At 38.9% G+C, this 26,193-nt stretch overlaps 1 protein-coding gene across 3 annotated transcripts in view; it reads right to left on the bottom strand.

Annotated features, from left to right (window-relative positions):
* Window positions 1-1,129: 1,129 nt before the first annotated feature.
* Window positions 1,130-26,193, bottom strand: part of SUGCT (succinyl-CoA:glutarate-CoA transferase) — a 336,948-nt gene continuing 311,884 nt past the window's right edge. For 2 of the 3 annotated variants that reach the window (XM_075493575.1, XM_075493576.1), the window contains exon 14: window positions 1,130-1,452. In XM_075493575.1, the coding sequence (XP_075349690.1) occupies window positions 1,289-1,452 (164 nt within the window). In that variant the 3' untranslated portion in view covers window positions 1,130-1,288. The remainder of the gene's footprint in view (window positions 1,453-26,193) is intronic. The other variant, XR_012774277.1, reaches the window with a different exon arrangement.

Raw genomic sequence — 26,193 nt, 5'->3', positions numbered from 1 at the left:
CTAGTTATAGTGCCAGGCCTGTTTCTGATACTTTGGGAGAAATACGGATGTTATGTGTTGAGTGTCAATTTGAGTTAGTTTTATTTAGTTCTAGGAATACAAAGGCTTTGCCTCGCTCCCTGAGTGCACACAACAAAGGTTAGACCCTTTCCATACGCTGAGTTTACTTTAGCTGTAAATTATGTACTGCCAAATAGGTCTATAGCGAAGAAATGGCTCTTCTTTAATATTTTCCTTACTATTTGTCATGGATCAAATTCTTCCACCTTATTGCAATGTATGGTGCCTTACTTTTAAGAGTGACCCTACTGCAGGATATGGTATTACTAAATTTGAGTAAGGTTTGTCAACACTCACAGTGTTTTAATCATGGGGGTGGGACTGAGTCAAAAGTTTTACACAGTTAACCTGTGTTTTCTCCATAGCGAAAGGTGTTTTGGATGGCAACTAGAGTCAGAGGTAGGGATCAGTACCTAGCCACAGAACCAGATTGAGAAGTCTGGCAAGTTCTGGTATTTGACATTCAGCATGTGGTTTTGTGTGGATTGATCTTTAATTAACAGTACCCTGGGCCTTTCTGAATAAAATTACAAAAGACTATTCAATCATAGTTTGCCTCTCAACCGGTCTTGGAATAGGCTTGTTTCATAACTGCAGAACTGTGCCAATTTCAGCTTATTTCTGCTAACATGCTGGGATTGTCATGACCATGCACTGTAATATACAGACATATTGGTAACTGGGAATACCAGGGAACAGAAGTGAGTTTTGCAGTGGTTACTCTATCCATGATTTAAAATAGAGATGAACAAAGAGTTCATGACTGATGATTCTGTTCAAAATCAATCAGATCAACCACCAATTTGTACATAATTGATTTTCTACTAAAATAATTGTACAAGGCAGCTTTCTGCAAGTGGAGAGTCTAGTATACAGATTTTTAAGGTTCTGCTTCTTTTCACTAACATTATGTCTTTCTGGGGACAAACGTTTAGGCAATTACTGTAATTATGATAAGAACTCCATTTCCCATATGAAGTACAGAAAATGAGTAGCCACACAGGACTGTATAATTACATTTACTCCCACCCGCCCCAAGAAAATCTTTCACTCAGACAGTATGAGACTGTTTATTTGATACATCAGTGTTAAAATCATACAAACACACATGGAAGAAAATTAGGAATTAAATTATGTCTTCTCTTTGAGTCCCATTAGGGGAGCTGAAGGGAGCAAAGAGAGGACAAAGTAATGTGAACTCAGTGTGAAGGAATGTAGCTAATGTTCCTTATCTGACCTCATGCTGAGCCACAGCACCAGTGCGGAGCAGTTCTTCTATGGCATCATCCTCATACCCCAGCATGCCCTTCAGTATCTCCACTGTATGCTGTCCAACAAGCGGAGGTGGTTTGGGATGTGACACAGCAAATTCACTATATCTGACACCTGGTCCTGTAAAAAAAGCAGACAGGAGGGAAATTATTTTCAGAAGTTACTGCCCATATTTATACTGAAGTGTCTATGTCAGTTTAAAGGAAAGTATCTCATTTTCACAGCAGTCTTATCACAGAAATGTTATATTCTGGAATTCTAGACTAAAAAAATTCCAGTTCACAATAATGTACTAATAAGCCAGTTTTAAGTAGTTCACTCAAATGCAGAATTGCTGAATATTCACCTAACGTTAAGAAAGTCTTTCCCTTGTTCCCAGTGGTATCTATGTCAGGGTGCTCTGAGTCATATTACATCACAGGTCTACCACTCTCTGCCACCTGAACAACACAGGCAATGCCAAGCCCACACAATGGGATGTGGTGCAGAAATCCCCACACTGTCTACAACAGGAGGCAGCACAACCATAAGAACGCAAGGAAATGTCATATTAACACACTGTTACTGATGTCAGAGCAGTGCACCGGACGATGGAAAGCACCATCTCCAGTTAGCAACAGCTCAAGTACCTCTGCAGCATGCTCCATTATCCTGCGGTGATGTAGAACTCACATCATGCACAGCAAAGACAGTCCCAGCTTGTTTTATGTTTTCTATCAAGATACAGGTAGCAGCAGCTGTAAGAAACTCAACAATGGTTTATTTACTCTGGCAAGAATAATTTCAAAGGTGGAAATCACTAAGGGAAGCTGGCAACTGTATGAAGACTTTTATGTCTATTGCAGGTAGCCAGATCACACTTTTTAGCAATCCTCTGTAGTGAACTGAACAGAGATTTCAGTGTAGTTCCCTGCAGACAAGTAGCTATACCACTACTGTCAGCCTCAGAAGAGAGAATGAGCCACAAATTTACTCTGGGATCAAAACTGAGGTATGCACTCAGTGTATGCATAGAAAGACTAACTGTTTTATAGAGAAATAGAGGACAATAATTTCCCAAATTGTCAGTTGAAAACTTTTCTTTAATACAAAATTCAACAACCTTTGATGCTTTGGACAACCAGCAAAAGGATTCTTCTATTCATAGTTATGGTCTTTATTATATCATCAAAAAGAATTTACAGAAAAAGTTATATGTAGTTATGTCTTTGCCTATGACACTAGAGCTTTACTTAGAAATGCAAAGAAATACATAGGGCATTTTAACAGGCAGAACAGTGTTTGACTTATTTCTGAAGACATAGGATATCGACCAGCAAGGGAAATGAACCACAGCAAGAAGTCATCCTATAAGGGCATGAGTAGGGAAATTCACTACTTGAAGTTACTACTTATTTGAGGAGAGATGCTGACAAAGGTCATGCAAAATATGCCATTTTTTCAACAGTCTTCATCAACTGTAATCAAATGGTTAATATGGTAAAGGTATCCACCTCCAAGCAGGACAAAATAAGATAAAGGGTGCTTAGAAAAACAGTTTTTTTCAAGCTAATTTGGTACGTGTTCCTGATGAGTACGGTCCTGGAAGAGGTCAGGTATGGATCTTGTGTTTAAAAAGGAAAGGAGGTAGAATTGGGGAACTGTGGACCAAATCATTTAACTTCAAGTTCTATTAAATACTGGAACAAATAATCACAATGAAAGTACTCAGGAGATGACTAACAGCCACCATGTATTTAGAACAAATAGTGTATGCTCAATCTCTTGTCTTTCTGCTAGGAGGAGGGCTGGAAGTGAGATACATCCCATCTAACTTTAGATGCTGATAGCCTAGATATAGATGTTTAGTTGCTTAGTCTCCCTTTGGAGTCACTGCAGATGAAAAGACACATTTACAGTGTAGTTCTTCTAAGACACTGGTAAATGACTAAACCTGGCCAGATGAATAGTGATCACCTATGTTTCTCCATAAAGGAGAGGGTATACAAGTACCTTAGATGCAGACCTCTACCAGCCAGACATCTAAAGTCAGCTGAGATGACCTTCTGACCACTAGGATACCAGATCAAGATTTGACTTTCAGAAATAAAATTCTCTGCTATTTTGTATAAACTCACTAAAGAAACATGGTCTAGGCAAATCTGAAGTCAGGTGCAATACTGAGAGGGAAATCATATTCAGAGAATTGCTACCTGGGATCTTCTAAGACAGAAGAACGTTTCAAGTGAGCTCCAGAGGAATCTGTTCAGGATGAAGCACTAACCGGTATATTTTTAGTGGGTTAGCTGATGGAACTCAGATCATACTTGCTCAGGTTTCTGAGGACTTCAAGCTAAAACTGACTGTGAAGCAGATTTCACAATGACCTGGCTACACTGGAGAAATGATCTGATAAAAGAGTGAAATTCAATAATGTCAAGGGAAAAGAACTACATTTAATTATATAAATACAGGGCAGGGGACAAATAGCAAGGTAGGAATAGCTAGGGGTTATTCTAGATCACAAAGTGAAGATGAGTCAACAACATCATGCTGTTATGAAAAAGGCAAGTGTCATACAGGGATGCACAAACAAGAGAGAAGCCTGCAGGACACATGAAATAATCTTTTTGCTCTAGTTAGAGCTGGCAGGTCACAGCTGGAGCAGTGTCTGGTGTGGGCCCCCACTGCACAGCCATCTGGAACACCTGAAGAGGTTCTACAGGACAGCAATCAAAATGATCAGAGAAAACGTGACAGACTGAACAAAGTGGAATCATGGACCTAAAGAGAAAGGCCATGGAAAAAGGCTTTCAAAATTGTCTTCAAAAAATGTAAAAAAATGACCACTACCAACAAAGAAAACCCAACCCCCAAAAAAATTCACGTGACCTTTCTGCAAGGAGGAAGTAAATCCTTTTTCGTGTCCATGATGAATGAGAAATAATTGATTTAAATTGCAACAAAGGAAACTGAAGTTAGGTACTAGAAAATAAACTTTTATAATGGTAGGGGTAGCAAAATGTTGCAACAGGCCACGCGAGGAGGCTGCGGGGCTCTTATCCATCAGGTCTTTAGGAACAAGAATTATTCTAGCATAGCTGATCCTACAGCTGATCTCTGGGGCTTGCTGACGGATTAGATGATCTCTCACAGTCCCTTTCACCCACTAATATTCATGAAAGCTACGAAACAGCTCACATCAGGGATAACTTTTCTATTAACTTATTCCTCTAATGCTACTCACTTTGAACACACACAGTTCAATTTTCAGAGGAAATCTCAAGTGGGAGATCAGTACATTTTAAATGGACAGGTGACATCACTAGGCAGTATTTGTATTAATTCCTCTTCCTAGGACTGACTGAGGGCTAAACTGGCGCTAGTGCAAGCCACAGGAATGATCTATCTGTGCCAACTGAAATGCTTCTGAAGATAATTTCAGAGCAAAAATGCCCCTTAGAGATTTATTAGTCTAGAAACTCAACCTAGCCACAAAACTATTAGGCAATTTCTATTTAAAAAATATAATAATATATAGATATAAAGCAATCTTATTTCAGGTGTGTGTATCTGAGAACTCTTTATACCAAGAACCTCAAAGGTACCAGTTTAGTAGCTATACACTTTTCACTTGCTTGTGCAAATTTTTGCTAGTGTAAAAATTGCATATCTCAAACCCTGGGAGCTTGTGCAGTGATATTAAAAGACACAGAATAAAAAACTCTAATGAGAGAAAAACAAAATTGACATTAAGTGTACAACAGGCATAGAATGCTTCACACTTCCCAAAGAAATTAATCTTACAAACTAGAGCATGCTAGAAAATTGCACAGCAATTATAAAACCAATGTCTTCCTTGAGCTTTTATTGTTTGATGCATAATTCATCATGCTACTTTTCACTTTGACAGAGTTATAAAGTTATCTACATTCATTCAAAGGAGCTACTTGCTAATGATCCATCATTAACGATTCTCTGTTCTTTCCTTGTGTAACTTCTACTTGGCTTCTGTGTCAATTAGGAGGGTGCAAAGCTTGCCAGTCAGGCTTCAGCAATCCCACGCTCCTAGGGAACAACGCTCCCAGAGAGAAAGCAGCAGAATGCTATGCAAATGCTAATTAAACACAACTGCCTTATGAGGAAACCATCCCTTGAGGCAGAGAGAGGTGAACTGCTTTAATTAAGGTCAGAAGCATTTGCATGTGGGTGAGTTACAGGGAGCCTTGCAGATGAAAACAGGCCTTTGCTGGGGCAGAAGCAGAGTTACTGGTTGGAGGAGGTAAGACAGCAGTCACCTGTGCATCCTGGCTGTAAGCAGGACACTATACTCAATTCAGCCATGAAATTAAAGGGACACATATCGTCACCTGAAAAAAGCAATGAAGGAATGAGTGGTACCTGTGATTTACCTTCATCTTGTTAAAGTAAAAGGGGCCCGTTTCTCTTTTTGCCTTGATTATCATCGCCAGTAAACCAAAGAGCTCTTTCACCACATTTAAATTCTAGGCTAATCTTTTATTATTATTATTTTGACTTTGGCACGTTGCTAAAATACATGCTGTGCCCACCACATAACGTACAAGAATTAATAGTGCAACAATAAATCAAAATTTGTATCAGTTGCAACCGCAATGACAACTGTACCAAGATATCTTGAAGATTTCCCCGGTACTTGAACTCAGCATTATAATAAATTCTATTTCTTTGGTGACTATCTACTATAGTATTGCTAGGCATCAAACTGAGCTATCAGGTTAAGACATACTAAACACATTAAACCAAAGGACAAAAATGAGATAAAACCACTGGAACAGGTCCACAGGAAGGGCCCTGCAAGAATAAAATGCCTTTGAACATTCACCCTAAACAGCTGAAACATGTGGCAGTCTTTGCAACGTGTCACCGGGCATTGCTGAAATTTGGGGCTGCAGAAACAAAGTCAGTTTCACTCTACAAGTAGCAGAAATTAAAGTTGAATTTGAATGATATTAAAGGTGCAAAGCACAGTATATAAAAGTGGATAAAGGTAATAATCTTTGCTTTGTCCTGACAAATAGTAGTCCTGCAGCATTGTGCAGCAGTCACTGGATAACACTTTGTCTACAGCACAGGTTAGAGCATATTGAAGCAATCTAACTCTCAAACTATGTAGAGGGAATCAGGCCTGGGGACAGCCAAGCTAAGGGAAAAGTAATGATTATTTGTTATTATTCAAGTGGGACAAGGAAAAGAAAGGGGAAGTTTGAGCTAATATATGCGCTTGCATTCTGCTTGCAACATAGCATCTACATTTGCAAAAAAGAGCAATGAGAAACCCAACACCACTTGCTAGTAGTTCTACCCCAGCTCACAGTGTAGTTTATATGCATGTAGGAATCACGCAAAAACAAACCAAACACTTGTGCCTCTTCCAACAACATGGTGTTGCTACATAACAGTTTTGCAATTCCAATGAAATATTATCAACAGCCAACAGCGATGGCCCAGAGCCAATACATTTGCACCCAGATCCCATATACGCTACAGGTCAAGTGTTTGGAGCATGCAATTGGCTGGTTATGAAACTGGCCTAAAGGAGGATCAGCAGGAAACAAGCAATGACTTTTAAGGCTATTAAAAGGAAAACAATACAGAATAAGTCAGCAAGAAGGGCTTCATAGCTGCCATGCAGGATATTTGGCCGTTAGGATGTGTGCAGGGATATGTTACCAGGAGTAGACCAGGGAGACTTCATTTTGAGTGTCTGGTCTCTTCCCTTTGGTCCCAGCCATGACTTCTGTCAATCCATTATTCACAGCTGAGAAGATGGGGTGCCCAAGCACACAGTACAGCCCAGCTTGGCTACACTGCCTTTGCACCAGGCTTCTTCCCCTTGATGAAACACAAAGTAGAAAAGTACAGACAGACAAAAAAGCTCATTAAAAAGTCCTGCTAGTATGAGTAGTGCACACAGGCTTCAAGGAAATCTGCAGAATGAATGATCTGTTCCATCTTAACTGGGGAACTCCCACATTTTTCTATTTCTTACCACAGATCTGAAAGTTTGGGAGCTCGGGGGACTTTTCAGGAATCTATTTAATTGCTGGGAAAAATCCTTTCCTTTTGCACTACATTAGAGCTGGTGATTTACCTTTTAAGAACAACTCGTACTAGGTTTGAAAAAAAGCAATTAAGGAGATAATATTCAAAGACTCGCTCCTCCTTCCCTCACTGCAGCTTCCACTTCCTCCCCCACTTAGAGCACAGCCACACAAAGTGTTCACTTGGCATCCAGCACAGCTGAAAGGGTGGAAAACTTTGGCAGGATGAGTAGGAATGAGTAACTGAGAGCGGAGAGGATGGACAAACTTTTTCAGATGGTAATAAAAAAAAGTAAACCTTGTTCTAGGTGCCATACAAACACAGATATAAATAAATCAGTAAATAGGAGTAGTAAACAGTAAAATCATTAGGGCACTAAATAGTATCAATACTAGAAATATCTACAAGCCATTTGTTTACCTTTTCTCATTTGGCCAATGCTGACTGCCATGGGAGAGCTATGAGGACCGTCCAATGTCACAAGACTCGAGAATGTAAAAACTGAAGCATTGGGAGGGGAATGAGTTGACAGGCAGAGCATAAACATAGTTTATGTGTGATAGCCATAGATGGGTGTCTAAAAATCAGGCCACTTTTAAACCCACCCTTAGGCATCCAAAGCATCCATTACATAATTCTTAAAATGTTTTGCCAAGTACATTTATAAAAGTACTTTCTTACCTAAAGCTGTGTATATAGAAATGCATTAAAAAACATTTTATGTATTTCCTATCAACCAACATCCTGGATATAATCAGTGTAAATACCACTCAACATTTATATAACGCTTTACATTTTCAAAGTGTCACCATACTAAATGTACCTAATTAATCTTGCATGACTGCTGGAGTAAAGGAAATAATTTATCAGTCACTCTGGTTGCATATTTGAGAGTAATCCCGCATAATTACACCAATCGAATAACGCAATTTTGAGAGAGGACCCTTGGCACCAAAAAGCTTTAAGAAAGTTGCAGTAAGGTAGTGTCTACTGCTTCGCATGTGTATCGCCTCACAACGCTGAAAATTTGGCCTAACTTTTTGTACAGACTCACATGGTCCCACTCCTTCCCAAAACCCCCAAAGACCTTAAGAGAAGATTCAAAGAAAGACAGGAAGGAAGATGACTCGTAAGAATACCCAGAGGTAGCAATTTTAAAGAACCGTAAATTCCCTAGGTAATAATCTGTAGCTCCATTTCCTAAGGAAACAAATTTATGTGTCTGTGCTGTCTTTCTAATCATCTGTTTGTCTGCCTTGTCCCCGTCACACACAGTAACTTGTGAACCTGTCAATCTTGACAAAAGTGTAGAAATCCCAAGGAATATTAAGTTCTTACTAGTGTTGTGCAAATGGGCAACTGCTGAAGGACAGACACCCAAATTACTGCCCTGACGACATTAAAAAAAACCAAAGAACTCAGCTGTTACATGTTCTGTTTGGCTGCAAATGGCTCACCAGTAAGTACAGACACAGTTCTGTAAGAACCACCTAGCAGATACTGTCCTTCACTGGGGAGACAAGGCATAAACAATATGAGGAAAGTTCAGGTTGTCATAAGGATTAATTATAGGGTTTATAAAGGATGTAAGTCTGAAGGAAAACAGTATTTAGTTCTGGTGTTCATGGAACAAATTCTTCTAGGCATCTTTTCTACACTACTGTGGAAGGTGTATTCAGGCTGTGCAAGCTCAGGGCAAGGAAGTTAGAGACTTTTAGTTTAACATAAATTGCTCTTGGAGGAAGGAGCTGAAGAACTAGATGGCAAAGAAGAGTAACTGCTCCTGCAAAACTCTAAAAGGAAAAACCTACAGAGGCAAGCCTAAACTACTGAAAATCCAAGCTAAAAATGTAATTTGTCTCAAGTCATAATCTAATCAATACAAAACTCGATATATAATCCTACCACAGGATGCGGGTTAACCACAGGATGTGTACCTAATGCAGAAATTACGGGATGAGGCTGAAAGGCTTGTGCTATGCAGGAGGTCAGACTATATGATCATAATGGTTATTTCTGGGCATAAAACATACGAATTTCTGAAATGCCCATAAGCAGAACTGTTTCCACACAACAGGGCTGGGGTTAAGGTGGCCTACCTGAACCTCCTCTGGTACTTAGGAGGTCAAGTTACATATGTTTTCACGTAGACATCTTTACTGTAAACCCAAAGGCCTTAATTACTGTATCTTAAGGAGAGTAATTAGTGAGAAGCGTGCCCCTAGTATGGAACAAGGAAAATCAAAATGCTACCTGAAATGAGCCTCTTGTAAGGACAGAGAATTGCCTAGTTGCAACACACTCACATGATCCTGGAAGCTGAATTATGACCCCGGCTGTGCAGCAAGGCAAGAAGCTCCTCGGGGCCCTCCTACTGAGCCTGGTGAAAACTATTTCCAAGTCCCATGCCTTGGGGTTAGTGTGACCCTGCATGTTGGAATAAGACACGCCAGCCAACCCAGAAAGTGTCTGTATCTCCTCAGTACACCAATGTGTCCTTTCCTGTGTCCTGTCTCCAGCTATAGGTTAGATTCTTTGGCTCTTCAGAGACCCTAAAAGTAATCCTCTTGGCCAGCTGTGCATCATCAGAGTGGGAGCAGATGAGCTCTTCCTTGCAGATGAGCTCTTCCTTACTCTTTAGGCAACCAGCTGAAGCCCGGATACCTGAAGTTGATTCTATTCTCTTAATTCAGGGATGCAAGACAATGCACACGGAAGAACATACACAGCCTGATCCTAAGGCTGGGTATAATTTCCTCTCTAATCTCTTACTTGCTAAAACAGCACTTTTTCAGGGTAGGAGGCTTTAAGCTTTTTTCCAAACAACTGGTAAAAATAACTAAAAATTAAAAACCTTTGGGCCTTCTTTAAAGACAAATTTGAAAGAATACTCAAAACATTCTCCTAAGCAACTTTTGAAAATGCGTTTATCGCTCCCAAACACCCTGACAAGGTTCACAAGTCTGATCTTCCAGCTCTTAGGGAACATTTTTCTGTGGCCTGTCCTCGAAGTCTTTGTCTAGTTATTTCTGCACCCTTCTGTAAGCATGGACACGAGAACAGGGCACAGATTATTGCACAGAAGAAAAAGCATTTTTTATGTCTCCTTTTGATACCTCTAAGAGCGGACCAGCTCTTTTCAGTACACCTTGTAATGGGAATTTATGTTAAGATGATTATTTGTGATGGCTCCAGTCATGCTTCTCCAAGTCTCTTTTCAAAATCAGAGGTGTCTGTTCCACAGGTCTACCTGGCATTCCTGTCTGGTGATATTAAAACTCACTGTATCAGCTCCTTTGGCAGCAATAGTTGGTAGCCAGAATAGAAAGTGAGCTGTGTGGCAAATGGTTCATGACAGAAGCAGTCTACCACATTGCTTTGCTTTAGTTCCCTAACCTCACCACAACCCATCTGTATATTAGTACAGATGATTTATTCATTTATTTAGGATGATTAATGTCTTATGACATCCATCTTAGCCTGTTAAGAAAAAGAAACTGAGAAATGAAAGCCTTCTTCAGTCCACCTGTAGCAGAACTATTTTCAATCACTTCTTAAGACTTTTACATTGAATAATTTTTCCTCAACAATCCCTTGTTTTGGCCAAAGGATTAAGTCTCAAAAGGGGTGTAATTGTTATAAAAAGGCAAAGATCAGAAATTGAGTTAGATGTCAAATCATATGTCTGTCGTGCTGTATGCGTATTGCCATGCACATTTATTCTACACATCTTTAGACTGTTCCTCTGTGGCCACAATACACAGGCATATAAACCTTCACATTTGGAAAATTCAACAGTCGGTCAATACTTTCTTGCCTGGTTAGTGACCCACACCGAGTAAGTATCTGCTGAGTGAGTATTAAAATAATGGAAAAAGCCATCAGCTGCAGCACAGCCAAGGAAATTCTGGTGGTTGAAATTCTTCAGCACAGATGACAGCCAGGTAACTCTATGTTTGAGCACCATGGAAATATTTGGAACTCGATTCTCAAGCAAGGCATCTGTGATTAAGTAGGGCTGAGCACTATGCACAGCCTGATCATTCTTCCAAAAGCTCTCCCACTCCACCCTCCATTTACTTCTGCTGTCCCTTGTGCAGCAGAACGAGGCCAGTTCCAGTGCACAGGGACTTTCCCTGGCAAAGGAAGATGGGAAGGGATTTGATACTTTGTTTTGGATTACTTGAAGAACTGCAAATTACATTTTTAGCTCTTTTTGGGTAAGGTGCCCAGACTCCTTGAGGCATAGGCTACTAAAAATGCTGGCTGAGTTTCGAAAAGCACTGTGCAATCTGGGACAACTCTGTTTTTGAGTGTCATACTTGAGACATCTTTAAAGGGGCCCAGTTTCCAGAAAAAGCTGAGGACATCTGAAAATCTTTCTCTTTCAGGATGCCTCAATTTGACTGTGCAGAGACATCTGGTATTCAAAGTAGACAAGAAGAGTGAATATCCCTTCATTGAGCAGGGGAAAGTAAAACTCTAGACATATAACTCCTTTTAGCAACTTCTTTTTTCGTATTTCCTATTTAAAAGCAATCATTAGGTTAACCTTAAATTCTTTAAAGGGAAACAGAGTGCTTAAATTGGAGTCTGGGAGTGGGACTAGAGAGAGGGCACACTGCAGATTAGGCTGTTTTTTCCCACCGATGTATAAGTGACAATTTCATCAATTCTGTCTCAGCGTGAAGGACTCGGAACAGCTTTTTGGCTTTCCATTGTCTGCTGCCAATCCCTGACATGTGATATTCAGCTCATCAACTTGCAAATATCAAAGCAGTACGGGGCAGGAGAAACAGCCGTTTCAAACCAAGCAGCCTTCAGTTTGGTTTCTGGTTGTGCGGGCATGCCAATGTGAGCGTGTGTATGTCAGTTAAGTACAGGCTGGTTCTGTATCTAAGTTCTTGTGGTTTCTAACATTTGCCAGCCTTTACTCCATCAGAAGGGATTTCAGTGTTGCATTCTACCCTACAACGGGCAAAAGAGTCAGAAATCATCTCTCCTCACCCACAAAGACTAAAGTAGGATTAAGAAACAGAAATTTAAGTCAGACACACCCATGAAGAGGAATGAGGCACAAGGCTAGGAAGCCATCCAAAGCTCGGTTGCCTATCCCCTTACTAAACTAAACTAAAAAGTCCCTTTTTGCTCAAGAAGACAGCTGAAAAGCTGGGGAACAGAAATTAAAATCAGACTGAAACCAGCCATGCCTAAGCAATATCCCATCTTAAATGTGCGCAGATCAGTTTCATTAAAATATTTCCCCATTCTCTCTTTTTCCACCTCCTAATACTTTGGCTGTTTCCTTTAGCTCCCCTTTAAAATGCAAAGCAAAATGCTTTTACTGACATGGTTTGTAATTTTGAAGCCCTAATCTTAAGCAGCAGGTGCTTAGTTTTAATGGAATTTTTCCATCCCTGAATGTCTGGGAGCATCAGTAGCACCTCCCTCCTACACAGCCCCTCACCTTTGATCCTTTGCCATTTGTACTTGTGGGTTTTCATTTACTGTTTTTCTTCGGCTTTCCACAATCTGCTTTTTCACTGCAAACTCTTCGACCTCTCCTCTCCTTTCTTTTACCTCATATGATTGGCAAGTGCTGTCTCCTAAAAATCCTTATAAAATATGAAGGGCCTTGCTGCCTCTGTCCTCACTATCTCTGGCCTCATTTTCAGCAGCGCTGTGTCTACTTTACACTGCACTGGCAATTTAAAAGGGCCTTAGAGTGGTTGTAAATATTTGCATCACAAGAACAATTATATTTTAATTGCCGGAGGTCCTAGGGCTTCTCTGCACAAAAAACCTGGAACCAAAATAACAGTTGGTTTTACTTCATACAATTAGTTATTTTGGAGCAAGTCTGTGTGGGCACTTTTGTTCCATACTAACAGTTTTTGTTTCCATTTAATTTTAGCTTTTTGGTTAATCTGATTTTAGTTAATTTTCTCTTATAATTTCCTATTTCGAGTTAATGTAAATGATTTTGTACAGGCATAATCTCAAGCAAAATCCAATGGAAAAGCATCCACACATATCTAAAAGCGTGGATTAAAAGTAGCTGTGTCAACTCCAGTTTGTGGAAAAAAATGGGATTCACATCCTAACATTAGAACTAGAGATGCTGTGTTAAGTGAATGCCTGCTCCGCCTTGGTGCCCCCTTGGTAGATTTCCCCCAAACACAGTACAATTTAACAAAGTCTAATCATCAGTTGTTTCTTATATACAGGAATGCATCTCCCTAGTTTGTACTTTAGTTAGTCTTCCAGGTGTATTTGTATTTGGCTATTAAAGAATAGTTTCTTTTTATCTTAATTTGCCTTTCTATTGCTTCTTGGATACACATGCATATCAGTATATAGCTCTTGCTCAAAAAGCAATGACATGCTGCAGAAATGACCATAACCTTATTCCCTAATAACTTGACACAAACTTGACTGAAAAGTCTGCCTTTAAAAATATGAATCCATATTGTGCAGCAGTAAATCACAAGGGCTCACATAGCTTTCTCATAACTAAATTTTAATTGAGTTTTCCATTCTTAACAAGGCAACCCAAATCCAGAACGTCATACCAGCCACTTCCTTAATCCACAAAGCTCAGAGGCTATCTTCTGCACTGACAGCATGCAAAAATGTTTAATGCTAACACAAATACCTTTCATAGATTATTCTGATTCTCAGGCTGATTTCAAAGCCAGCTGTTGTCTGCCTGATTCAATGTGCAGATTTCATTTAAAAACACAGAATATTCCCTGGTTACCTGCCATATAACTAGATCTTACAGGTGTAGGGCATGTTTGTATTACTTGTTCATCCACTTGCAGGAAAAAAAATCATAAAATAAAATACTTTGTATAGCTTTCCTGGATTCTAATGTTTTCTCCCAACTTTCAGATACTGTATCAACTGAAGAATGCCAGGAATTACTTCATGCTTTATATATGTACCTGTTACAGATTATATTCATTAATTTCAAAGCCAGCTGCTATTTTTGCTTAAAGTAATCCTTGATGGTCACTTTATATATCTATCTATCTATCTATCTATCTATCTATATAAAAACTATATATATTTATATTATATAAAAATATATATAATTTATATTTTTTATATATATATATATATGAAAGAAGAACTGCTTGCTATGACATACAAACATTTAAATCTACCTTGATTACAGATCTATTCCTGCTTTGTTCTTTTTCACGTAAGTAGGGTAACTAGCTTCCTGCTCCTCCTGGGGCTTATTCTATGCATAGCAATTTTGACAAACAAATAACACCAAATACAAAAGAAAATGATGAAAATATAAGAAACTCATCAGAAGAAACTAATAATCATCTAATAGTAAGGTCAACTGTAGTACAGACTGCAGAGCTGGGAATCCAAACACTTGGATTCGGCTCCTTGCTCTATCACCAATCAACTCTGTGATCACAGGCAAATCACATTCCCTTGCCATATCCTTATATTTCCTGTACAGTTGTGTTAGCCTTGCCTATTTAGATTATAAAATGTTAGGGATTGGAGTCGTCTCTTACTATTTGTTTATACAGTATCTGACACAATGGGCCCCATTTTGTATTGGAATGAAATACAAACAATAATTTTCTGATATCCTGTCTCCCAGAGCTGCTTCAGAGGAGTATGAACCACTGTCCCAAGTTATATCTGATAAATTGTGCATTGCTCTGTTGTGGGAGAGTTTTCTTTCTAATCCGAAATCCATCTGTCTTACTGTGCTGCAAGTGATAGTTTCTGGGCAGAGAGCATACTAATTGCAGGATTAAACTCTTAGCTAACTCTTGGGTGGAAACTGTTTCCCATAATGTGGTAGAAAACACATGTTGGTTTCTGTCTGCGGATCCTCGAACATCACAGCCCTGATCTTGACTGGGATATTTAGGTTCTCTATTGAACTATGTCTGTGCAATATGATTCAATTAAAATTAAATAATAACTAGCTATCAAAAAGTATTATTGAGATTTTAGTGGCACCAGTACTGCTTAGCCTGGTCAAGTTCCTCTTTGAAGGCAGAGACAATTGTGCTGAATGTAATGAATTCTGCACCTTCTCCAAATAAGTAGCACACAAACTTAGAGCTGAAAAATGAACTATAATTTTGGTTAAGTGTCTTAAGATCATTTTAATTTCACAAACACACAGAGATTTGAAACTTTTTAAACCTAAAGTACATCTTTGTATATAACTTTTCGCTATAATATCTCTCATTTCTGTGGATGTGCACATTATTTATCATTCACTGAGGTGAATGACTGACATTATTGGTGTGACACAGACTCCATTGGCAAGCTGCAAGAAACAGCTGGCCCCCAACATCTTTTCTTCCCATGGGTACACAGAAGGGGCAGATACCAGACTGCCAGACACAAATGTGGAGGAAATCTTTCAGAATTACTCTTCTTATATCTCATCTTCTTAGGGCTCTCCAGTCAAAAGCCATCTTGCTAACAAAATACTAAACTTCCCATACTGTTAAAATGTACTGAAAATGCTGGAGACAACCACATTTTTAAAGAAAAGCTAGATTGTTAGATGAAGTTACTTGTTGTTTTAATCTAATTTTTATGGTTGTGGTTGCAGTGCAACCATGAGACGTCACAGGCAGTACCACCCAATCAAGAGCTCTCCACTATATTTTGCAATATTTGAAGCAAATCCCCATGCCAGAAAGCATTAGCAAACCTAAGAGCAAAGTTAGCTGGGTGAAGGGGGTGAATGGAGCAGGGTGAGATATGCAGTGGGCTGGAACAATAGATGCTTTTTAAGCTCAGGAGTTCAGAAAAACAGGTTTGTGTTTGGGAAAACAAAATTCTTCTAGAGCAAGGGATTAAGGATTCCAGAGCAGAAGCTTATTAAAGGATTACTTTAAGCATTCCCATCCTTCACTTCTGTTCCTACCACCTTCTAACTCCTCTCTGCCCTTATCCTAATGTGGCCTAACCAATCTCCTGTTATCACAGTGAGGCCTGCCTTTCCAGCTAAGCTATTTCCATATTTCTCTGCTTGGCAGTACTCTTTGTTCTCCTTTGCCAACTAACCACACCTGGGCAAACCTTCACCCTTTCACAGAGGCTCTAAAAGTTAACATAAAAGCAGAAGAACACCCATAGTGGCTCAGTACACTAGACTGCTCTCTGACAATGGTCAAAAGTAGACGCTCTTGAAGGAGTATGAGAATACAGCAGGAACACCCAATATTTCCCCACGATACTTTCCCAGCCTCTAAGAATTCGCCATCTAGCTCCAGTATCCCACCCTCCTCTTATGCATACTCCCCTGTTCTTCCCAAATCCCTTTCCCTAGTCTCCCATTAACCAACGCCTACTCTAACATCCTGAGGATAATCGCCACAAGGAACTTAATACACCATGAGATAATATATCCCATGTAGCTCAATTACTCATCAACCTTCAATGCTCTTTCTTGTTCCCAAAGCCCACAGCTCCCCACAGCACTTTCCATTGAACCCTAAGCCCTATTCTCCCTCACTCTTTCTCCCACTCCTTCTCCAAAACCTTCTACTGACCTCAAATATTGAATACTCTGAATGTTTGATACTCTTCACTATTCACATTTTTCCAGTTCCTTCATTAATCAGTGTACTCCCTCATCTATTTCTTACATAAACTGACCAGTTGCACATTGTACAGTTAAAGCAATACTTGAGACAGAGAGAAAGTTTAGCAAGTGCTTCTGACTAAACAGAACATACTTGTGGAATTCTTTCTCTGGATTTGTTAGATCTCTGCAGCTGGGATTTATCCTTAATGATAAGCCAAGTAACTCCACTTTGCAGCACGCACTGCAACCAACATATTTTAAGCAGGTGTGGGAGAATTCAGCAAAGCACTAATGACTCCTGAAAGTCCTAGCAGAACCTGAATTCATGCTGAAAGATGTAATGCCAATTTAATACACAGAGCGAATCTTTTTAATTTCTGTGTCTGGGTTATCCAGTCTTCTTAGAGGCCAACCACAAACAAAACTAAAACCAGATTTAGATAAGAAAATCAAATAGGGTGAACTTATTTAATTTTACATTATTTAGAACTTTCAGTGGCACTATGTCATTTACGTACAGGCAACAGCAATCTTAGGGTACCACAGACTTCTGTATTGGATATGAGAAACAGCCTTTCTCATCAGAGAAATCCAAATGCTGTTTTTTTGGGTGACTCAGAGGAAAGACATGACCACAGCATCTTTATTCGTTCTCCTAGGTCAACCAACAGTAGTGGACTCTTTTTTGTAGAAAGTCTAGATACTGAACTTCTTAAGTATTGCCCTATGGCAGGTTAATCCAGGTGACCATATGCTTCCCCTCCATCTGTATTCCCAACCAGCTTTGACTCATAATGTGACTAGAGCAAAATAAGACCATGGTTTTCACAAATGACTGAGTAGGGACTCAAGATGCTTTTACTTTTGGATCTGAGCTGCTTGGGGTAGTCCTAATTTAAAGAAAGTGCATTCTCTGAAGTTCAGCCTTTAATGCATCTTCAGCTGGGTAACCAAAATCAAAAACCAAATCACTTACCAACTTTGAAAAGTTCATCTTAATTACTATTTCTATGCTGTAGCTGTCCTCTTTGGTAAAGCCTTCTGAATCCTTTTGAAAATGTTATACAATGTCAGTCCAAATTCTATTAAAATAATTATGTCCTGATTGGTTTATAGACACAGCATACATGGAGAACACACGTCTGCTTTATATGGTGTGCTTTCCGTGACATGTGGAAACTGCTGTTGAAATCAATGGCAAATGACAGCACGCAAATAATCCTTACATCTGTGTACAAGCAAACCCACAAGTTTCACAGAAGCTGCTCACATTGGATGTTTTTAAGAGTGAGAAAGACAGAAAGGAAAATCACATTATTTCTCATTAGTTTTAATTAAAGCAGTGGATGATTTCCTTATTCCCATTCATATTAAGGTATATTTTACAACTTGAACAGTTTTTAAGAGGATTCAGATCCCAGTTTTTAAATTAAGCTTTGACTCTCACTATCCACCACATTTAACTAAAAGACCATAAAAAGTGCTGCTTTCAAATTAAAGATTTAGGACCAGATTCAACAAATAGTTAATCCTTTAAGCACAGTGTAAAATCAATGTAAAGGATTGCAAAAACAATTTAAGAACCAACGTATTTTGGTGAATCTGGGCTATCTATAAGATTTTCTGAGCATTTTAGAAATAAGGTCCCTTTCTGAGAGGCCACAAACTGATAACCTAGGGAAGGTAAACCACGGATGACTTAAAATTCTTTCTTTTGTTATTTCTGGATAAAAATAACAATGAAGATATAAAAATAATGTGCTATTTTCATTACAAGCTAGCACCAAGTTAACCATAACCTTTCAGGGAGAAACTATAGTTACAGGAAAGCTCTTAATAAAGGAAGGTAAAAGAAGGGGGAAAGGAGAGAGCAACTGCGAATGTGGGAAAATAAAGGAAGAAAACACTATTAAGCTTTTAGAAGAACTTCTTATGTTCATCCACATCTGAATCTTGATCCAGATATGTCAAAATCAATAGTAACAGTAGTACTATGATCATGCGGAAAAATTCTTTGACTGCACTATAGCACTGTAGGATAGGAATGGGAATACATTGAAATCAGCATCTTTCCAAGATTCAGAAATTTTAAATTAAGTGATATAAACAGAGGAGGTCTGAGGTTTATTAGAAGACTGAACTGCAAGGTGTGATATTTCCCTTAAGTGCAAGTCAAATACTGTCTGTGATACAGTAACATACTCTTTAGAATTGTTAAAAAAGAGGAAAAAAAGGGAAGAAAACCCCTACAGCATTGTGCATAACAATGAGTACTTGTAAAAAACAATGTTTCTGATGTGATGAATTCACTATCAGTTGTTAGTCTTGCACTTCCAGTATAACCGTGAGTATTTTGCATTCATTAGTGACATAAATTTCAAACAGAGTTTGGAGAAGAAATAAATTCCATACCAGAACATCTAGATTTCCATTTCAACCGCTTGCATGTGGATAAGCATCCTATTTATACATACAGATATACTGATATTATATAGATGCATGTGTACTTGCATTTATACAATGAGATATTTACAAGATAATATATACTTACATAGCACACATACAGTTACTTCCATTAATAAGACTGAGGTTTTCAGATGCTTACTGTCTACAGGGAGGATATAATTAACAAAAGCAGGCACACGGTTTCAGGTTTTTTCCTTCTAAGAAAAGCCTGACCCTTATGAAATGACATCTTTGACATTCCCAGTACAAATCTGATGGGGAACAACCATTGGATACAGAGCCATAAAATTCTGGCACTTTCAGTAACTTGCTATACTATGTGGTTGTGATCCAGCAAACCATTTCAGCATGTGCTTAAATGACCCAGTATCCTCAGCTGTAATACAGTGATAATGGTATTTGCTGACTTAACTCTTAGGATATTGTGAAGACCTAAGTAACACTCGCATGGAGCGCTGAAGTTGTAGAGCAGTAGCTACAGTGTTGTAACCACTATGACTATTAAACTTTCCTTAGAACAATGCTGCCAAACTTTTTCTATGATGTATGCCAATACACCTGGCTGCAACAGACTTGAGAACTTTACACTTAGTGGGCATGTTCCCTTCATGGTGTGTGTCCCCCTCAGCCCTAATCTCCTTACGGTCCACAATCAGGAACCTGGGTAGGCATGGCATTGTCTCCTTCCCACCGATACATCCTCTTTTCTTTCCAAAAGAAACTAGGGCAGGGGAGACCAAGGGACAATGAGATTCCAGATCACAGAGACTGGGGATGTTTAGCCAGCTGGATCTGTGAGCTCTGAAGGTCCATGGGTTGCAGAGAACAGAATCATGGAGACCAGACATAAAGAGCAGGGGAAGAGGCAGTGAGAGACCAGAGCCTGGAACATGCCATTGCTCCTCTGCAATGAGGAAAGGATGGCCCAGTGGTGAGTAGGTACTCAAGGACTGCAGCACATGAAATTCATTTATTGTGAACTTAGGGAAATTGTTCTTTGTCCCTGTGAAACAAGGATAGCGGTTCTTAAGTGGTTCTTAAGATGTTAAGGTTTATGATTTTATCTATTGTTTTGATGCAATGGTAATAGACCCGTTGAAGTGTCTTAGGCAAATAGGAGCTGTATTTTCCAATTAAATTTATGCAAAAAATTTGAACATTGGTACAAACTAAAAGTCAAACTTTCTTTTTAATTTTGTATGAGTTAAAGTAATTACTACTTGAGACAAAAATTAAATAGACTGCTATGATTACTAAGGGCGTACTGCAGTAACAGCATGGACACTTAACTTCCTTATTTAAAAGAAAGAGAAAAGCAAGGCCACTTTTTCAGCTTCTATGACATGGCCCAGAAGGCATTAACCTTCTCCTGTAGAAACATACTTCTAAGAGAAAATAGGACTTTATTATGCATACCCACTGAAAGTGCTAAAATATTTAGAGACAAGTGAAACTGCTATCTCTGCGATGCAGGTACCTAGTCAGGTACCTGCCTACTACCTACCTAATAGACCAGAACAGAGTCCTTGAAGAGATTTAACGCAAGTAGCCTACAACTGCTTTCAGATGGATATGACTTAAGAACTTTGAGAAAAGGCTTTTAGCAATTCAGATCTCAATGGCAGTATTTTTGCCTGTCATACATGATGGACTCTGCCTTGAGGTGAAAAACAGATCATGTTTGTAAATGGTCTAATCGTCATATTTCGATTAACACCTTTTTTAGCACAACCTACTGTCCTTGTCTCAGTTTCCTCTCAACATACAGATGATAGATCCTGAAAAGGATCAAATATTTTAAAGTCTTCCAAAGGACACCTTGTACAAAGGATAAGATGCTGAAAGTAGAGAAAATGAACCTTCATTTTAGCAGAGAGTGTGCCTTTAAGGCATTAATAACAAATGCTAAAACACCAACAGGAAACTTTTCCAAACTGGTTATGATTAGCTGTTCTAATTCTGTATACTGCCCCAAGGAATTTGAACACCCATAGAAACCAAGGATCTTCCTTTACACAAGGAGACATAAAACATAATCCCATCGACTTTAAGGCAAGTAACTTCCAAGGGATTTGCTACAGCGATTTATTTGCAACAGGTTTGCTGCAATAATAACTTTTCACTGCAAGTACACAATGTCTGTCTTTCGCAAATACTTCCACTTCATTTTCTATCAGAGGGCCACCAGTCCTTCGTGCCAGGATTTCATAAAATTAATAAATCTACTTCCATAATCCTTGCTGCTTTTACTGACAAATGTAATAAACTACAGGATGCAAAACTCTGGAAGCCTACTGGGATTTATTTTCCTTTTTTTTTCCTTGACAAGCTTTACAGAGTAGCACTTCTGAGACATGCTCATGTGCTGTAAACCTAATCCTTAGCAATTTCCTCTTTTCTCAAATAACCCAAATATTTTATGAATAGTGAAGGATTTCCTTTATCAGACAACACTTGCTTTTTTTTTTTTTGCATGTGAGTTGTTCTCAAGGAAATACACTTTGAAGCAATTGGATGTTCTCAGGTTGACATTCACAAGATATGCTCCTAAGGAAACATGTAAAACTTGACTAAGAAGAAGGTGTCCTGGAGTTTAAAGGCAGTACAAGTGGTGAGAGAACTGAGGCCAAACCTGATGGGACTCGAGACCATGGGAGCCTTGTTTTTTCTAACCCCACCATGGTGGGCATTTCAGTGCTACTTTTTATGCCTATCTCTGTTAAAGATTTGCTTTTCTACTGCAGCAAATCACACATGGATTGATTTTTCAGAGTTGATGAGCCAGTGAAGTCACACAGGCTTCTTATATTTTCTGTTCTTAGTCCTTTTCTCCCCAAAATGTGGGTGATGCCCACCATTCTATCCATAACAGAAGGTTTTGCCATATTCATAGAACAACCATGCTTATGTGCCTGCCTTCTTCAGCTAGGCCTGCATCTCTGCCTCCCTTCTCTAAATCGACCCCATTCTTTGGCTGCTGTAGTTTTAGTTGGCAAGTGTGTTAGTGCACACACACACACATGCATACAGTGATATCAAGTACCCTTGTGGAAACAATTCCTTAATGCAAAGTTTACTATAGAACTGATCCAACTGCTAAAAATTCTGATTTTTTGCTGCAGAAAGAGCAGTATGACTGGAATACAGCTCTTAATGAAAAAGCCAGCACACTGGTTCCTATCACCTTCCTGCTCCCCCACATAATGGCTGCAATCACAACTCTACCTCATCCTTCTGCTGCTGAGAGACACCCTTGATTTGCCTGGGAAGTGGGGAATAGGGCAATGTAAGCACAACTACTCCATTATTTCTTGTTTATTCTAAAAGGACCAATAAAGGGATAAACACAAATCTTGGCTGAAATAACTGAGGAAAAATGATTGAGGATTTTTTTGACATTTGGTTACCTACAGGAAGTCTAAAAGATAGTCTAAAACTCACTTCTCAGCAAGAAGAAAAACTGCTCAAAATTTCCTTAAACTGACAAGCAACATTTAAGAAATTAATCAAATTGAAACAGTTTTCATTTTGCTAAACATCCAGCTCCAAATCAAATATTACAGGAGCACTGAAAATCTCAAGAAAATGCCCCATGAGGCACGGAAAACAATTAGCGGGCAAAAAAGGAGAAGCATTCAGCACACCCCTTACCCTAGAAGCCCAAGCCAATTACAGTAGAAATAGTTAGTGATTCAGCACAAAGGCTCCTTGGCAGACTAGTGAGGAAAAGGCAAGACTCCAGCTGGGTCACTCAAAAAAAAAAAAAAGCAATAGTGCATCATAAGGGCAGGAGTTGAGTTTGCAGCCCTTAAAAAGGGGGACATTTAATTCAGTTCATGTCATTCCTAAGAGGACCTTCTTTGTTTATGTTTGCTTCTCAAAAACACGAACCTGTTCGAAAAAATGAAAGTTTCCATTCAAAGTGGTTTGTTATCACAGGGTCACACAGTTCTGCAACCATCAAGGGTCTCTCCCATAGCTCAACTCAAAGAATGATGCATTTCTGGAGGGGTGGACTCTGATACTTCTGGGGAGGACAGAGTGCAAACCAAAATTTCACCATCAGGGATTCTGTCATGAGTTATCCCTAAAAGAAAGAGTGGGGTCAAAGAGAGGAGCTTCAGGTAATTGCTCTGGGTAGCACGTTGAAGGAGTCTTTAATTTAATTGATAGAAGACATAAGAAAAGAAAGCTTGGGGTTTGTTTGTTGTTTTGTTTTTTTTCTTTTTTTCTGACAGAGGAGCCAAAACTTTCATTATTGTCAGAGACGAGACAGGATGAGACACAGACCTTCTATCTGCCTCAGGCTGATCACTCTTCAGTTCTCGAGTATGCATGAACCATTCTTAAAATTAATCTGGGGAGAGCTAGACATTAGAAAACAGAGAACGGAGAAGATAAAATAGGGGAAGGAGAGACAAAAAGCAGAGAGTACAGAGCTATGGAGGCAAAAAAGGAGTTGCACAGTTATAGCAAAAAATAATAGAGAGAGCAGGAGGAGCAGAGGAGAGTTTAATGTTAAAAGTGATGAAAAGATAACTGAGATGCTTCTCAATGAGATTCAGAAGAAATGCTGTTACAGCGAGAAGATGGCAGATATGAAGCAGAGTCATCACTTGCAGCTGAGGAAGTTCATATGATCACAAGAATTTTTCATAATGTGCTCAGCCAACTGTGGCTGACTCCATGAATAATGCAGTTAGGAACAGGGGTGAAATAACCAAGCTAAGGGACAGAGTGGTAGGAGCCAATAGCTGATTTGACAAAAGACAGCAAAAAGAAAAAAGCTAATTTGAATGGATTGTGTCTGAAAAATGTTAACTGCACAGGCTTGAGCTTCACTGATGGACAGCATGATAAAGAAAAGGAAAGCAACTTCAAGATAGATTCTCAACTTCCTCTGCAATCAAAAGGTCTCGTCCAAGAAGAACAGCTTTTAGCAATGAATTTGTCTTAAAGATAAAGCTGCAGACAGTAAAAAATGTATCTGTTAGGAATATTTAAAAAGCATATGTACATATGATCTTATTTGCTTAAAAATAAAAAGATGGAGTTAAAATAAAAGTTTTTGCTGTTTTTTAAAAAAAACCCTCCATGTCTTCTAACCCTTTTCATCATAATAGAACCACAACATACCACAATATAAATACTGTTCATGCAAAACTATTGTCCTTACAGTGATACCAATGGTGCCAGAAGTGTGAGGTTCATAAATTTTACTGTACAGCTGGAAGACTATGTGCATGTGTTACTGTTCCACAGCACTCATATAAAACATTCAGAAAATAATCATTTTAAGGTGATACTGTCAATTTTTAAATAACACTAGATCTCTTTTTTTTTTTTCCCATAGTATTGTTTCAGATAACACCTGGCAATATCATAATTGAAAGCGAACAAGGGATTTATTTCCTACTGCTTGAACTCAGACTGCCTTCAGAAAGCAGGTTTCATGAGGGTTTTCAGATAAGGCTGTGGAATCTCCATTGTTGGAGGTTTTCAAGACTCAACCAGACAAAGCCCCAAGCGACCTGGTCTGAATTCAGTCCTGAGCCTGCTCTGGCTAGCAGGATTCTGGGATGCAGAACGTCCAGTAGAGACAATTTCAGTATTTCTCCTCTGGCAGTCAATTTTAGCAATAGGCCCCTAGTCAAACAGTGTGCTCATGACTCACTTAAGCAAATAAGATTAAAGAACATGTAAAGGTAAACCCAGTGTTTGAGCAACTTCACTTGATCAGGGACCGAGAGTGGGAAACTCAGTATCTCACACAGGGAAATGGGGTAAAAACTGACAAAAACTAGCAGGAGGGATCACAAGTAGGCTTCATTAGTGTTATGTCTTCTGTATTAGTATTGCACTTGTCTTTCACATGAAAGATTTTAAACATGGTGCTACATAACTTTTAATAAGATTCAGTTCTACCTGCAATGTATGAGATTAACTGACTAGGCTTCAAATTGACTTTTCAATCAAGTCTCTCATAAGGCTCTCCCTGCTTTCATTAGGGTAAAATGTGAAACATGGCTTAGGGTTTTCCGAGGTGTCATGCAAATATATTATCTTGAATCTCAAAAGGTTTCTGGTCTGCAGTCCTCTCCCCTCTGCACTGGGGAAATCAGAGTGGGTGAACAACAAACTCTGTGGTTCTGGAGACCTCCTGGATGTCCCTGTCTTGTCCTTCATTGTATGGTTTAGGCCTGTTCTGACAAGGTTGGTTTCAATCAGGCCAGTAAGCAGTGTCTAAAAGTCAATACCCATTTAAGAAACACCTCAAATCTGCCATGCAAAAATCACTTCTGAAAAATTCATGTGTTTTAAATATACTAAATATTTGCAAACCTGAGAAAAACAGAAAAATGTAAACCATAAAAAAATGATAATTTTTCAGATTTTCTGTCTGCCTATGGATTTACATTGCCCCTGCAATATGCCACAAGCATTAAACTTTCAATTGGAAGCAAATGAGAACAATTCTCAGCCACCTCTTTCATAAAAACCCTTCAATCATTTGTAATGTTTTTTGACCAGTAAATAATAGAGCTGCTTCACTGAGCTATTTAAGTCATATTACTTACAGCTGGAGAAAAATGAGGAACAGTCATTTTCTAGGGAGGCCAAAAAATACGATACACTCATGCAAACTAAATTAGATTAGGATTTTTTTTGCCATTGGTTTGAGAAGATAAAGGATAACCTTTTCAACTTTTACTTTGCCTGGCATTGAATTTATATTTTCAAATGAA

The sequence above is a fragment of the Mycteria americana genome, chromosome 2 (assembly GCF_035582795.1).
Source record: "Mycteria americana isolate JAX WOST 10 ecotype Jacksonville Zoo and Gardens chromosome 2, USCA_MyAme_1.0, whole genome shotgun sequence".
NCBI lineage: Eukaryota > Metazoa > Chordata > Aves > Ciconiiformes > Ciconiidae > Mycteria > Mycteria americana.
This window is presented reverse-complemented; position numbering and strand designations above follow the sequence as displayed.